This window comes from Osmerus mordax, chromosome 12, assembly GCF_038355195.1.
Source record: "Osmerus mordax isolate fOsmMor3 chromosome 12, fOsmMor3.pri, whole genome shotgun sequence".
NCBI lineage: Eukaryota > Metazoa > Chordata > Actinopteri > Osmeriformes > Osmeridae > Osmerus > Osmerus mordax.
Window position 1 is genome coordinate 13,082,218 of NC_090061.1, and position 13,795 is coordinate 13,096,012.

A 13,795-nucleotide genomic window follows, 5' to 3' on the forward strand; every position below is an offset into this window, starting at 1 on the left:
GAAAAAAAGAACTGCCTATGTGACGGAAGCATGCAACGAATTGCATTGTACTCTACTAAATTCCCATTGTTAAACGCGCAGCAGCAAGCTATCTTCCACATTGGAGAGCTTGATTGAAATGTCAAACTGTGTCAATGTCAAATGCAAGCTACGTCAAATGTCAATAATTTGACATTTAATTAATTTGGATGACTCTTATCCAAAGCGAAGTACAAATAGTACAGAGACAATATTGTGGAAGATCAAGAATCACAAGTGCATACTCGGTCAGTGTCAAGGAAAAGTCTCTATTTGCTAGCAACATCGTTAAGTAACATCTCAGCTAATGTACTACAATCCTACAATAATTCAAAAAGTATAGCAACCTTCACATCTGATGAATATAAGGTGAACTAAAATAGTAATACTACTATGGCAGGCCGTTTTAACATTTATTTCTATAAACGTACTAGTCACTATTTTAAAGTTACTAGTACTTATTCTTTAGTTACCAGTAACTAATCCAATAGTTACTAGTATCTATTCCCGTTTTACTAGTAACTTTCATTAGATACTAGTAACTATTCTTTAGTTACTAGTAACTAATCCAATAGTTACTAGTATCTATTCCCGTTTTACTAGTAAGTTTTCATTAGATACTAGTACCTATTCTTTAGTTACTAGTAACTAATCCAATAGTTACTAGTATCTATTCCCGTTTTACTAGTAACAAATTGGACAATTTTACAATGGTATCCTATGGGGCTCTGCTTTACAGATATCTACTATTTGTGTCCAACTAGTATCTATTCAAATAGTTACTAGTATCTATTCCAGTTTTACTAGTAACTATTCATTAGATACTAGTAACTATTCTTTAGTTACTAGTAACTAATCCAATAGTTACTAGTATCTATTCCCATTTTACTAGTAACTTTCATTAGATACTAGTAACTATTATTTAGTTACTAGTAACTAATCCAATAGTTACTAGTATCTATTCCCGTTTTACTAGTAACATTTTAAATTGTACTATCAAGTAGTCATTTTTACTCGTCATAAGCAATGACGAGTAAAAACGCATTTGTTACTAGTAAGAATAATAATGTTACTAGTAAGAATTGTAATAGTTACTAGTAACTAAAGAATAGTTACTAGTATCTAATGAAAGTTACTAGTAAAACGGGAATAGGTACTAGTAACTATTGGATTAGTTACTAGTAACTAAAGAATAGTTACTAGTATCTAATGAAAGTTACTAGTAAAACGGGAATAGATACTAGTAACTATTGGATTAGTTACTAGTAACTAAAGAATAGTTACTAGTAAAACGGGAATAGATACTAGTAACTATTCTTTAGTTACTAGTAACTATTCCAACAAGAGATATCCCGAAACCAATAAGTACTAGTAACTATTGCCAACAAGATATCTAGTTAACATGCAAATTAGCTTTAGAAGATATCTAGTTAACATGCAAATTAGCTTTAGAAGATATCTAGTTAACATGCAAATCGGCTTTAGAAGATATCTAGTTAACATGCAAACTAGCTGCCGAAGACCACACCTCACAGAAGACAGCACTACAGTGAACTTATCGACACGAATTTATTTCAGAAATGGCACACACGTGTTATTGAACAAATTCCAACAAGGCAACGTACGCCACGCACAATTGATTGCCTATTGATTCATTACTGGTGAATTTAAGAAGACTCGAAGGCATTTTATCGATGGAGACATTGGAAGAACGTGTTGCTAGTCTTTCAGAACTCGAGCACCACGCACTCGATGTCTGCACAGCAAAGACGCCTTCTCAGACCCTCGTATGCCATCAGGTAACTTTTGGATTTCGCTTTTAGAATAACATTACTCATACAATGGTAATATGGTTAGCCAAATATACCTGATCCCCATAGGTTATATTCCTTAAACTAGCTTGCTACCTGGCGAGCGCTAATGTTATCTACCTAGAATACAGTACCAGGGCTTGGTTTATACTAATCAAAATGTCTAGCCACTGGGTGACCAAAGGCAGGCTAGGGGAACTCGTATTAATGTTAAATAACCTCATAAAGTGACATTTTTATGCCTTGAGACCTTAACAAAACAACCACCATGGCAATGACTACACAATGGAACTTGCATTTACCTTAGCTTAGTTCTAACAATAAGGGCCAATATATGGTTATGGTGTTGCATGACAAGTTATTGGCTATCCATTCAGAATATGCAAAATGTGTGTCATTAAACAGTTTGTGATGGTGCCCTTACCTGTGTTGCAGCTGGCTAGGGCACACTCTCTCACACTTGTGTCCTGTCGCTCCCCACTGTCCTATCTGAGGCAAAGGCTACTATTTGACTGTAGTTCCAAATTTGTGTCCTGTTTTTCATTACTGCAGGTACATGGATGACCTCGGCGAAGCAGGACGACTGACATTATCCACCTCTGCTGCTCACCAGGCTGCTGCGCTGCTTTTTGAAAATGGCGTGGGCACAGAATTGGACATGGAAGCTGGGCAGTGCTCTGTGCCGTCAAAGTCAACCAACACAGCGTACAAAGTAAACTTGTTACACTTCACGTGTGAGGAGTGAAGTGTGGAGAGGGTGGCGGGACTTCCGCTTCCTGGGGGTCCACTTACAGGACAGCCCATCCTGGAGTGTGAACCCCTCTGAGCTGCTGAAAAAGTCCCAGCAGAGACTGTACTTCCTGAGAACACTCAGCAGGAATAACATCACACAAAGACTGCTGGGTTCCTTCTACCGAGCCTCCATTGAAAGCATCCCCACATATTGCATATGCATTTGGTATACTAGCTGTACAGTGGCTCAGAGGAAAACGCTCCAGAGGGTCATCAACACCGCTCAAAAGATTGTTGGCTGCCCTCTCCCCGCACTGGAAGACCTACACAGATCCCGTTGCCTCAAAAAAGCCCAGAACATCATAAAAGACACTTCACACTCCTGGGGACTCCCTGTTTGAAATGTTGCCTACAGGCAGACGATACAGATCAATCCAGGCAAGGACAAACAGACTAAAACACAGTTTCTATCCAACTGCAATAACCACTGTTAATGTTGCCAAAACATAATGTGCACAATGTTATGTATTATGTAATGACTGTGTGTGGTTGTTCACGGCACTGTCTTAGGTATATTAATTCTTATTTATTTGAGTAATGTTAGCACTTTAGTAATTTTATCCTTTTTATTGATATTGAGTCAATGAATGATGCACTGACCGGAAGAAGTTAAATTTCGTTGTACCAGTGACGATGACAATAAAGATCTATTATATTCATTTGTATAGTATGTGATTGTGTTGGGGGCACAGCCTGGCCCAAGGAGAATGCTGTATACTGTAGTTACATGGAGATTTTTGTTAATGGACCCAGTAGTGTTTGTTAGGGGACAATTTATACATGAGATGATCAATAAAACTACCATACTTGAGAAATCCAGAGAACAATATAATCATCAATTCTTGTAACTGGCTGAGCCTAAAATATCAGAACAATGGCCATTTGGTCTCATAAGCACAAGTCATTGTATTCCACACCGACACTGGTACAACATGATGCTAGTGTGGGGGTCTGTCCGTGCGGAGGAGACACCAGAGAAAGAAGACAATATATCTTAATGATTATTTGTATTTTCCCATGGGACCAGTGTGGTATCATCCCTGTATAATTAATATATCTCATATGTATTTTGTCCAAGAATAACTGGTGGAAGTTGTGGTTCAATGGCAAAATGTACAAGCCAGAAGTATCAGCACTACAACAAGCTGGATGATTATCAATGACATTTTCTGTTTTGAGTACAATTCAATTGAATAGCTATATTTCTTGATGATGCAATATATGAAGGCTAAGAGAATTCATCATGAATTGTGTTGCCGATGAACTCAGCAGAACAGACCACACTACTTAAGGCCTTGCGGTCCCTGTCTGTGCAGCTCCCATACCACACTGAGATGCAACCAGTCAGTATGCTCTCTATAGTGTATCTGTAGAAGTTAGTGAGGATAACTGAGTCCATGCTGAACTTCTTCAGTCTCCACAGGAAGAAGAGGCGTTTACAGGCCGCTTTGACCACCTTTGTAAGTGTGAGCAGACCAGGTGAGATCATTGCTGATTGTAAGGATGAGATCTCTGTCTCCAAGCAAGCCGGAAGGAGGCACGACTATTAGAAAAGGGTTGACTCGGTTTTATTAGTAACAACGTCAGATCATGCCATCAGTCCATGACAGAGGGATAGCATGTGAGAGAAACAAGTCTCTCAGAGGTCCATTATATACATGAGCTGGCCCATACAGATATAGTAACCACCAAAACATGCCCTTAAACAGTACACATTTCACAACTTAATGCACAGGAGAAATAGCACACTGGTGATGTGTCATAACTCATTGTTTGTACTTTTCTCAAAGGTTAAACAGAGCACATTCCCTGATCTATATGGGTATTGTCAAAGGCCCACTGCGTGACCTCTTGACCACAGCAAGAGACAACCTCACATATGTATAGAAAATCTTCATATCACTGATGTTCACCCCGAGGAACTTGAAGCAGCTGACCTTCCACTTCGGATCCGTTGATGTGTAGGGGTGCATGCTCTTCTTCCTGCCGCCTCCTATAGTCCACAATCATCTCCTTGGTCTTGCTGATGTTGAGAGAGAGGTTATTGTCCTGACACCATGATTTCAGGTCATCAACCTCCTCTCTGTAGGCTGACACTGTCAGAGATGAGGCCCACGATGGTTGTGTCGTCAGCAAACTTAACAAGGAGGTTGCCGCACAATCGTGAGTGAACAAGGTTAAGCACACAGCCCTGGGGGGTGCCTGTGTTGGTGATCAGTGTGGATGAGGTGCGGTCACCGATTCTCACCACCTGCTTCCCCGTCAAGAAGTTGAAGATCCACTTGCAGAGGGAGGAGCTTAGTCCCAGGTCCACAAACTTGGAGACAAGTCTGGAGGGGATAATGGTGTTGAATGCTTAGCTGTAGTCAATGAACAGCATCCTCACATACGTATTCCCTTTGTCCAGGTGGGAGAGAGCGGTGTGCATTGTCAGAGCGATGGCATCGTCTGTAGACCTGTTGGACCGGTATGCAAACTGCATTGGGTCCAGGGTGGGGGGCAGCGAGGGGCAGAGGAATGATTTGACTAGCCGCTCGAAGCACTTCATGATGACAGAGGTCAGTGCTATCGGGCAATAGTGGTTCATACATGTGACCTTGGTGTTCTTGGGCACAGGGATAATGGTGGTCATCTTGAAGCGATGGGGGGTACAGACAGGCTGAGGGAGAGGTGGAAGACGTCACTGAAGACCCCTGCTAGCTGGTCAGCACAACCCAAGGGCCCTACCTGATATACCGTCTGGGCCAGGAGCCTTGCGAGGGTTGATCTGCGCTGCCTCACCTCAGCTGCAGTTAGTGTAGGATAATGTAGGAAATATGTGTTGGGCTGGTTGATCTCTCAGACTGTCTGCCTGAGAGAAATGGACACACTAGTATCATGTTGTACCAGTGTACGTGTGGAATACAAGGACTTCTGTCTATGAGACCAAATGGCCATTGTTCTGATGTTTTAGGCTCAGCCAGTTGCGAGAATTGATCATTATATTGTTCTGGGGATTTCTCAGGTATGGTAGTTTTATTGATCATCTCATGTATAAACTGTCCCATAACAAACACTACTGGGTCCATTAATAAAAATCTCCATGTAACTACAGTCTACAGCATTTTCCTTGGGCCAGGCTGTGCCCCCAAACACAAATGAATAGAATAGATCTTTATTGTCATTGTCACAGGTACAAAGAAATTAAAGTGCTTCCGGTCAGTGGATCATTCATTGACTTAAAAATCAGGATAAAATTACTAAAGTGCTAAAATTACTCAAATAAATATACCTAAGACTGTACCGTAAAGAACCACACACAGTCATTACATGATACATAACATTGTGCACATTATGTTGGTATGTGGTTATTGCAGTTGGATAGACACTGTTTTAGTCTGTTTGTCCTTGCCTTGATTGATCTGTATTGTCTGCCTGAAGGCAACATTTTAAACAGGGAGTGCCCAGGAGTGTGAAGTGTCTTTTATGATGTTCTGGGCACAGGATCTGTGTAGGTCTTCCAGTGCGGGGAGAGGGCAGCCAACAATGCTGTGTATGACCCTATATTTCACTTTCAAGTCCACAATTCCCTCTATAGCCCTCAAAATGTCTTGCTGTTGTTGGTGGTTAAGATTTACATTTAGTTGTTGGACAACTACAGCTGGGAACTGTTCTTCTATGTCAGTTGGAAAGTTGTTGATGCCATGTTGTGCCAGAAGGGCCTCTAAACTGTCCTCCCTATATGGGTCATCACCAAATACGTTGTTGATGGGAGTGCTGTCTGCCTCTATGTTGGTCAGCATGCCCTCTGTCCAGATCTGTGAGGGTGTTCGGTTGTTTTCTGTCCTTAGACTGTGCTGATTCCAGGCCTCTCTAAACATGTTCAACCTACGTTGAATTTCTGGTAGATAGGTCAGGTGTAGTGATAACTTGTGGATGTCATTTTCTGGATCTAGTATGGCAGCATCCTCTAGGCTGTAGAATTCATTGTAGAAGTAGTGTAGAACTTGCAGGAACACGTCTCTCCAGAGGCGCTCTATCCTCTGGTTGTGAACAGATTCCCCTGTTATGTGACTACTGCGCTCTACACCCTGGACAATATTCATGAACAATGCTACTTGTGTGTTCTCCCCACCATGATCAGAGCGAACTCTGGATGGGAGTCCATACAGGCATGTTGCCTTCAAGAACTGTGTAAGTACAGTGACAGCTTTGTTGTTTGTATTACAGTTTAGGTATGTTACTAGGCGTGAGTATCCATCTATGGCTCCATGAACAACTAAGCCCCACCTGTAAAGGAAAAACTATTGGTCAACAAAATTAGTACTTCTCAGTTATATACAATACATCTTTAATGGTGCCATTTGTAGAATATGAGAAGAAACAAACTAGTTTCTCTTTCCAGCTGACCATCTTAAATGCTGAATTTCTGATAATCAGGGAATACATGTTCTACAGCTTTTGGAAGCTGGTTACTGAAGAAGAAAGTAGTTTGCTTGGTACAACAGTGCATATTTAATTGTCAAATACAACTGAATACCTGATGAGACGCATGTTTCCATCCATATGCCACAGACTGTTGGGATATGGCACATGGTATGTTCTTCTTGCCACGGTAGCACTCCATCTTCGCGCAGCAGCCGCTGGGTCAATATAAGTCAGCATCGCTCTCACTCTCTGTCGTGTTACAAAGAATCCTTCTGCTCGCAGCAATGCCCTCATCATCTGAAACCACAGGCAATTTACACCTTTGGTAAAACATTTTTTTACTAAATTGACGTGTTTTGATAGAAAATTGAATCTTCATTCCCCAAGGTGGCATTAAATATATCAGAAATAATAGTCAAACATAATTAATTATGAATGAGCTAAAAGGAAAATGTCTCTGCAGTTGTATTTACATTAGTAATCATGAATCAGTCATTTACAACAGTGATAGATATTTGCAACATTGGTAAGGTATTGGATATCTATTTTAATCAATTTAATGTCACCTTAGTGAAACTCTATCTAAAACATTAATAACCCTAGGTGTTCTTAAACATTTGAGCGGTAGTGCATGAACACTATTATACGTCTATTTATGCTAACAAAAAGGCCAACAAACTTTCAGAATGAAAACGTGTAGGCTAGCCTACATCACACGGGCCAGGATGCTAGAAAATGTTACAAAAATACTGATTAGTTATAATACACTTATAACAATGTCACCTCATTTCCAGATCTTGGAAACTGTCTGTGAAGTCTTCTTATATGATCTTCAAGTTCCTCATTGGTTAGGGTTCTTGACCTGGAACTCCTAATTGGTAATCCAAGCGCTCTGGTTTTCTGATATAAAAAAGATGCTGAACATTTCAGCAGCTGTCCCATCCGCTTGACTGTGTAGCCTTGACCCACGAGGAACTGTATTTGCTGCCTTGTTATGGCAATTTTAGGTCTCCCTCGCTGGCCTGAGAACATAAGTTAGAGATACAAGTTGGGCAGAGATGGTCAGGAAACGTTAGCAACTAATGTAGCTAATAAAGACAATACTGTAAAGTCAAGGTAGATAACATCGGCCCTCGACAGCTAGCAAGCTATCTTAAGTAATAACCTACAGGGATCTCTAATACAAGGTATATTTGGCTAACCACCATATTACCATTGTACGAGTAATGTTATTCTAAAAGTAAAATCCAAACGTTACCTGAGGGCATACGAGGGGCTGAAAAGGCGTCTTCGCTGTGCTCTCCTGACATCGCATGTGTGGTGGTGATGAGAGCTCGGAGTTCTTCAAGGCTAGCAACAAGTTCTTGCATTGTCTCCACCGATAAAATACCGTCCAGTCTTCTTAAATTCACAAGTGATGACTCAATCGGCATCAATCGTGCGTGGCTTATGTTAGCTTGTTGGAAAGCTCTTTCTAATGCTCTGCATTTTCGTCCTATTTCTTCAATTACACATAGGTGTGCCATTTCTCAAATCGGTTCGTTGATATTTTCTCTGTGGTGCTGTCTTCTGTGAGGTGTGGTCTTCAGCAGCTAATTTGCATGTTAACTAGATATCTTCAGAAGCTAATTTGCATGTTAACTAGATATCTTCTAAAGCTAATTTGCATGTTAACTAGATATCTTTAGAAGCTCATTTGCATGTTAACTAGATATCTTCTAAAGCTAATTTGCATGTTAACTAGATATCTTGTTGGCAATAGTTACTAGTACTTATTGGTTTCGGGATATGTCGGAATAGTTACTAGTAACTAAAAAATAGGTACTAGTATCTAATGAAAACTTACTAGTAAAACGGGAATAGATACTAGTAACTATTGGATTAGTTACTAGTAACTAAAGAATAGTTACTAGTATCTAATGAAAGTTACTAGTAAAACGGGAATAGATACTAGTAACTATTGGATTAGTTACTAGTAACTAAAGAATAGTTACTAGTATCTAATGAAAGTTACTAGTAAAATGGGAATATATACTAGTAACTATTGGATTAGTTACTAGTAACTAAAGAATAAGTACTAGTAACTTTAAAATAGTGACTAGTACGTTTGTAGAAATAAATGTTAAAACGGCTTGCCATAAGCATCTCAGTTCATCAACTAGCCTTACAATGCCTTCTGCATTACAGTAGTGCATAGTGCCATGCCTAGTACAATGCAGCAGACAGAACATATCTGTGCGTCATCAGCTACTCATGAGTGCAGTTTCATGGCACCAACATGGCAAACAAGAATATATGACACATAATGAATGAACATAGCGCCCTTCTGTGTAAATTGTAGTACATCCATTTAGCGTAATCGCATCATGCTGTGTTCATATAATTGCTGAAATGATCTGGATTACATACTAGTTCTACTAAGAGTTGCCTTTATGGACTCCCATAACGGCAAAGGACATAGGGTTGGATCCGCAAGTTTGATTTTTGGAAATGCTGGAAGAATTAACATGCTGCTTTTGTTTGTACTGATACCATTGGTTATTATGTAAGGAAAACAGAAGCTGAAAAGTGATATTTTTACTCTGCAAAACTGTACTTAATAAAATGAAATAGAACTTGTATGGCTCTTGTTCAAGAAAACAAATCAAGGATACTGATAAAAAAATACGTTTTGCTGACATAATGAAACAATTAGGAAGTGTGTTGTCAAACTCATTTCCTGAAGAGATCAGCAGAAGTACAAAACAAACCAATGGATTCATCTCGATTGAGAATGGCTTGCATTTACTGACTGCCTAAACATGTGTATAATTTTTAAGCAAACAAGATTCCATACACGCATTCACACTAGTTTCTTCATTGTGTTTTAGCAAGCCTTAACATAGCCATTCATATATTCTTCATGACAGTCTCTCAGGAAGTTCATTTGCTGTATTTTGGTGGTGACACTGAACTGCTTTTAGCTCAACACCATCTCCATGGACTGAGGAGGAATCAGTACTGTTGGTCACCTCCAGAGTATACTCAGTACTAGTTTTATATCTCCCCACACACATTTTGGCAAAACACCTCCAAACCTTCCTGTTAACATATCCATACACAATAGGGTTGATAAAACTATGACTGAAAGCAATGCATTCGGTGATCTGAATGGCAAATTCCAGGTTAAGGTTGGAGGTACAGCTCCATGCTTGCCAGATCTGCACAGAATACAGAAACAAGACACAGTTGTATGGAAACCAAAGTACAAAGAATACTACCACAACCACCAGAAGTTTGTGAGCACTTGATTTCCCCCGCGGTGCGAGCTTGGTCATGGCACAGCAGACTCGCAAGTAGAAGAACAGAAGGATTGAAAAGGGTACGAGAAAGCCAAAGATGTTCAGATGAAACTTTTTAAAGATCATCCAAGTAGATGGGTGGTGGTCTTCTCCAAAATGGTAGGTGCAAAGTTTCTGTCCATTGCTGTTGACCTCTTCGACAAAGGTCCAAGATGGTACTGCAGCCAATGAAGATAATATCCAAATCACAGAGCAAACTATTGGAAGTCTTACTGGTGATGAGTAGGTCCTCCCTGACAAGTTCCATTTCACACCTAAATATATCTCCAGACCTAAACAAATACTAAAAAGTATACTGCTATACATAGTAGTAGTGTGAATAGCTGTGACGGTCTTACAGACAATGTTGCCAAACATCCATTCACTGTGAGCATAAATAGCATAAAACGGCAATGTGATTGTAAACAAAATACTGGAGATGGCAATACTCATAGGTAATATATTTTGCAGAAGTTTTGATTTGACCGAAGAGAAAATAAAAAGCGCATTTACGATAATGCTGAGCAAGCAAATAATGCTTTCAGTAAGGACTAGAAAATTCCGGCCAAATGCTTCGCCCTGAGTATTTTCACATGGCCAAAAACCATTCATATAGTCATAATAATAGCTGTAATCATAGTCAACATCAAAGTAAGTGTCATTAATTGAGGACGAAGTTTCCATAATTTCCATGGTTGTTTTGCCTTAGGAGAAACATGAAATTATTTTCAAAATCAAACACTGTATGCAAGTATAAATAAAATGTTTTTAAAATACGTAAAATATTTAGCCTACCTGATAGCATATCTAAGTGTCACAATTTGACAACAGAACATCTTCTGATTGGTACAGAACGGCACAGCAATGGGCAGACTCCAGAGTGAAGGAAGTCTGAAATGCTACGGTAACTTCCTATCTTCCAAATATATCTTCCACTACACCAGTCTATTCTGCTTCCTCTGTTCATGTTAACTCTTTGGGCTACTACTGATTACCATAAATGGAAAAACATTTGTGTAAATAAGCAAACATCTAGAACCTTTCATAGGCTACTGTAAGATAAAACTCCCGGTTAGGGTTGCAAAAGATTGGAAAATTAACAACATATTTACAGTCATTTTCATGGGTCTCAGGAGATAGAGCCCCAGAGAGAGGGAAGGAATTGATCCGAGGATTGATTTCTTTCAGATGCAATCTTCTCTCTAACTCATCTCATGACAGACAACAATGTGTATGTGTTGTGTGCGTTTGTGTTTTCATGTGTGTGTGTGTTTGAGTGAATGTGTTTTCTTACCTGAAAGGTAGTACTCCCAGAGATGGCTGTCGCAAACTCATGGCAGAGGGGAAACATAAGTCTGGTGGACACCCCCCACACACACACACGGACACACAAACACACACACACACACACACACCTCTACGCAGAAGACGGCTGAGTGGGACAGGTCAGACAGTACTTAACAGGTGGGCTGAGGTTTCCATCTTGTGGTAATGCAAGGAACTGCATCCCTGGCGTCAGGACATCCTAACATGGGCTGCTTACTTCCTGTGTTTGAGTTCTTACTAGGGGTGGGGGATTGTTTTTTAAATTTTCTGTAAGCATATATTGAATCCAAATTTGATTAAAAATTGAAAAACCCGTGAGGTACCAAAATATTCCCACCCCTAATAGACGGTAAGCTGTACATATCTGTTTTAACTGTGTTGCAGAAAAAAATTGTGGTGTAGTGGGTTGAGAACAAGGGCCTAAACCACAACAACCTGGGTTCAAATCCAACACAGAGTGTAGTACCAAACACTTCCGTGGGCCCAGATCCCTGTAACTGCAGCACACTCCCGGGTTGGGGTGTCAGAAAACCAGAAGAAAGCAGGGTTCCCCTGTTAGCTCACTGGGTTAGTGTGCATGCTCTAAAATCTGGGGCAGTACATTTACATTTACATTTATTCATTTAGCAGACGCTTTTATCCAAAGCGACTTCCAAGAGAGAGCTTTACAAAGTGCATAGGTCACTGATCATAACAACAAGATAGCCAAAAAACATCGCGAGTTGCCAAAACATGAAGCACACATTGTGAACAACCAAAGTAAGTGCCAAAGGGAAGAACCATAAGAGCATGTAGTTAAACAAGTCACAACCAAACAACATGAACAGCTATAAGTGCAAGTGTACCTGTGGAAAAAAAAGCAAGCAACAGTAATAAAACAATATATCACAGCGAGAACCAAAAATTTAAATCAGTTACCACTAACCACAAGAGCAACAAGTCTCTAAGCAAGAGTCATTGTGATCCTTGAGGAAACTAACATCGGGTCAAGCGAACCGTTCCTAAGTACCGTTGTACTCCCGGAACAAGTGCGTCTTGAGCCTTTTCTTGAAGGTGGAGAGACAGTCAGTGTCTCTGATGGAGGTGGGGAGTTGATTCCACCACTGGGGGGCCAGACAGGAGAAGAGCTTGTGTTGGGACCGGGCGGTCTTGAGCGGTGGGACCACCAGGCGGTTGTCTGAAGAAGACCGTAGGTGGCGGGTGGGGGTGTAAGGCTGCAGGAGAGACTTGATGTAGACGGGTGCAGTCCCGTTCACTGCTCGGAAGGTCAATACCAGGGTCTTGAATCTGATACGGGCCATGATAGGTAGCCAGTGGAGAGAGATGAGGAGCGGGGTAACATGGGAGCGTCTGGGTAGATTGTAGACCAGGCGGGCCGCCGCGTTCTGAATCCTCTGAAGAGGGCGGGTTGCACATGCTGGGAGACCAGCGAGCAGAGAGTTGCAATAGTCCAACTTGGAGAGGACGAGTGCTTGGACTAGCAGCTGGGTGGAGTGCTCAGACAGGTATCTCCTGATCTTCCGGATGTTGTAGAGGGTGAATCTACACGACCGGGAGACCGCAGCAATGTGGGCCGTGAGGGAGAGCTCGTCGTCCATGGTAACCCCAAGGTTCCTGGCAGAGGATGAAGGGGTCACCGTCGCAGATCCCAGGGTGATTGAGAGATCGTGTGAGATGGAGGGTTTAGCCGGGATGATGAGAAGTTCTGTTTTGGCGAGGTTCAGCTGGAGGTGGTGCTCGGTCATCCAGGCGGAGATGTCTGTGAGGCAGGCCTCAATCCTAGCTGAGATCCCCGGATCGGTCGGGGGGAACGACAGGTACAGCTGCGTGTCGTCAGCGTAGCAGTGGTAGGAGAAGCCATGGGAGGTGATGATTGGTCCAAGTGAGGTGGTGTACAGAGAGAAGAGGAGGGGTCCAAGGACGGAGCCCTGTGGGACACCAGTGGAGAGCTGGCGAGGGCCCGACAGTTTGCCTCCCCAGGAAACCTGGTAGGATCTTCCCGACAGGTAGGATGAGATCCACTGGAGTGCAGTGCCAGTGATGCCCATCTCAGAAAGTCTGGCGAGCAGGATCTGGTGGTTAACCGTATCAAACGCTGCAGAAAGGTCCAGCAGAATGATA

At 41.4% G+C, this 13,795-nt stretch overlaps 1 protein-coding gene and 1 long non-coding RNA gene across 3 annotated transcripts; both read right to left on the bottom strand.

Moving 5' to 3' along the window:
• Positions 1-6,177: 6,177 nt before the first annotated feature.
• Positions 6,178-8,952, bottom strand: LOC136954258 (uncharacterized). 2 transcript variants are annotated; one of them, XR_010878100.1, is made up of 4 exons: positions 8,287-8,952; positions 7,812-8,050; positions 7,141-7,325; positions 6,178-6,890 (listed from the first exon to the last, which is right to left on the bottom strand). It is a non-coding gene; the product is annotated as an uncharacterized lncRNA (long non-coding RNA). The 2 variants fall into 2 exon arrangements; XR_010878099.1 differs by having other exon boundaries at positions 7,812-8,952.
• A 222-nt stretch (positions 8,953-9,174) lies between these two features.
• Positions 9,175-11,033, bottom strand: LOC136954255 (atypical chemokine receptor 2). The gene has a single exon (XM_067247843.1). It carries the CDS (start codon positions 11,030-11,032, stop codon positions 9,929-9,931), a length of 1,104 nt encoding a protein of 367 aa, XP_067103944.1. The 5' UTR covers position 11,033; the 3' UTR covers positions 9,175-9,928.
• Between the last annotated feature and the right edge of the window lie 2,762 nt (positions 11,034-13,795).

Bases quoted from the DNA above. Each gene is read 5' to 3' on its own strand.
- LOC136954255 (XM_067247843.1), bottom strand. From the start codon at position 11,032: ATGGAAACTTCGTCCTCAATTAATGACACTTACTTTGATGTTGACTAT.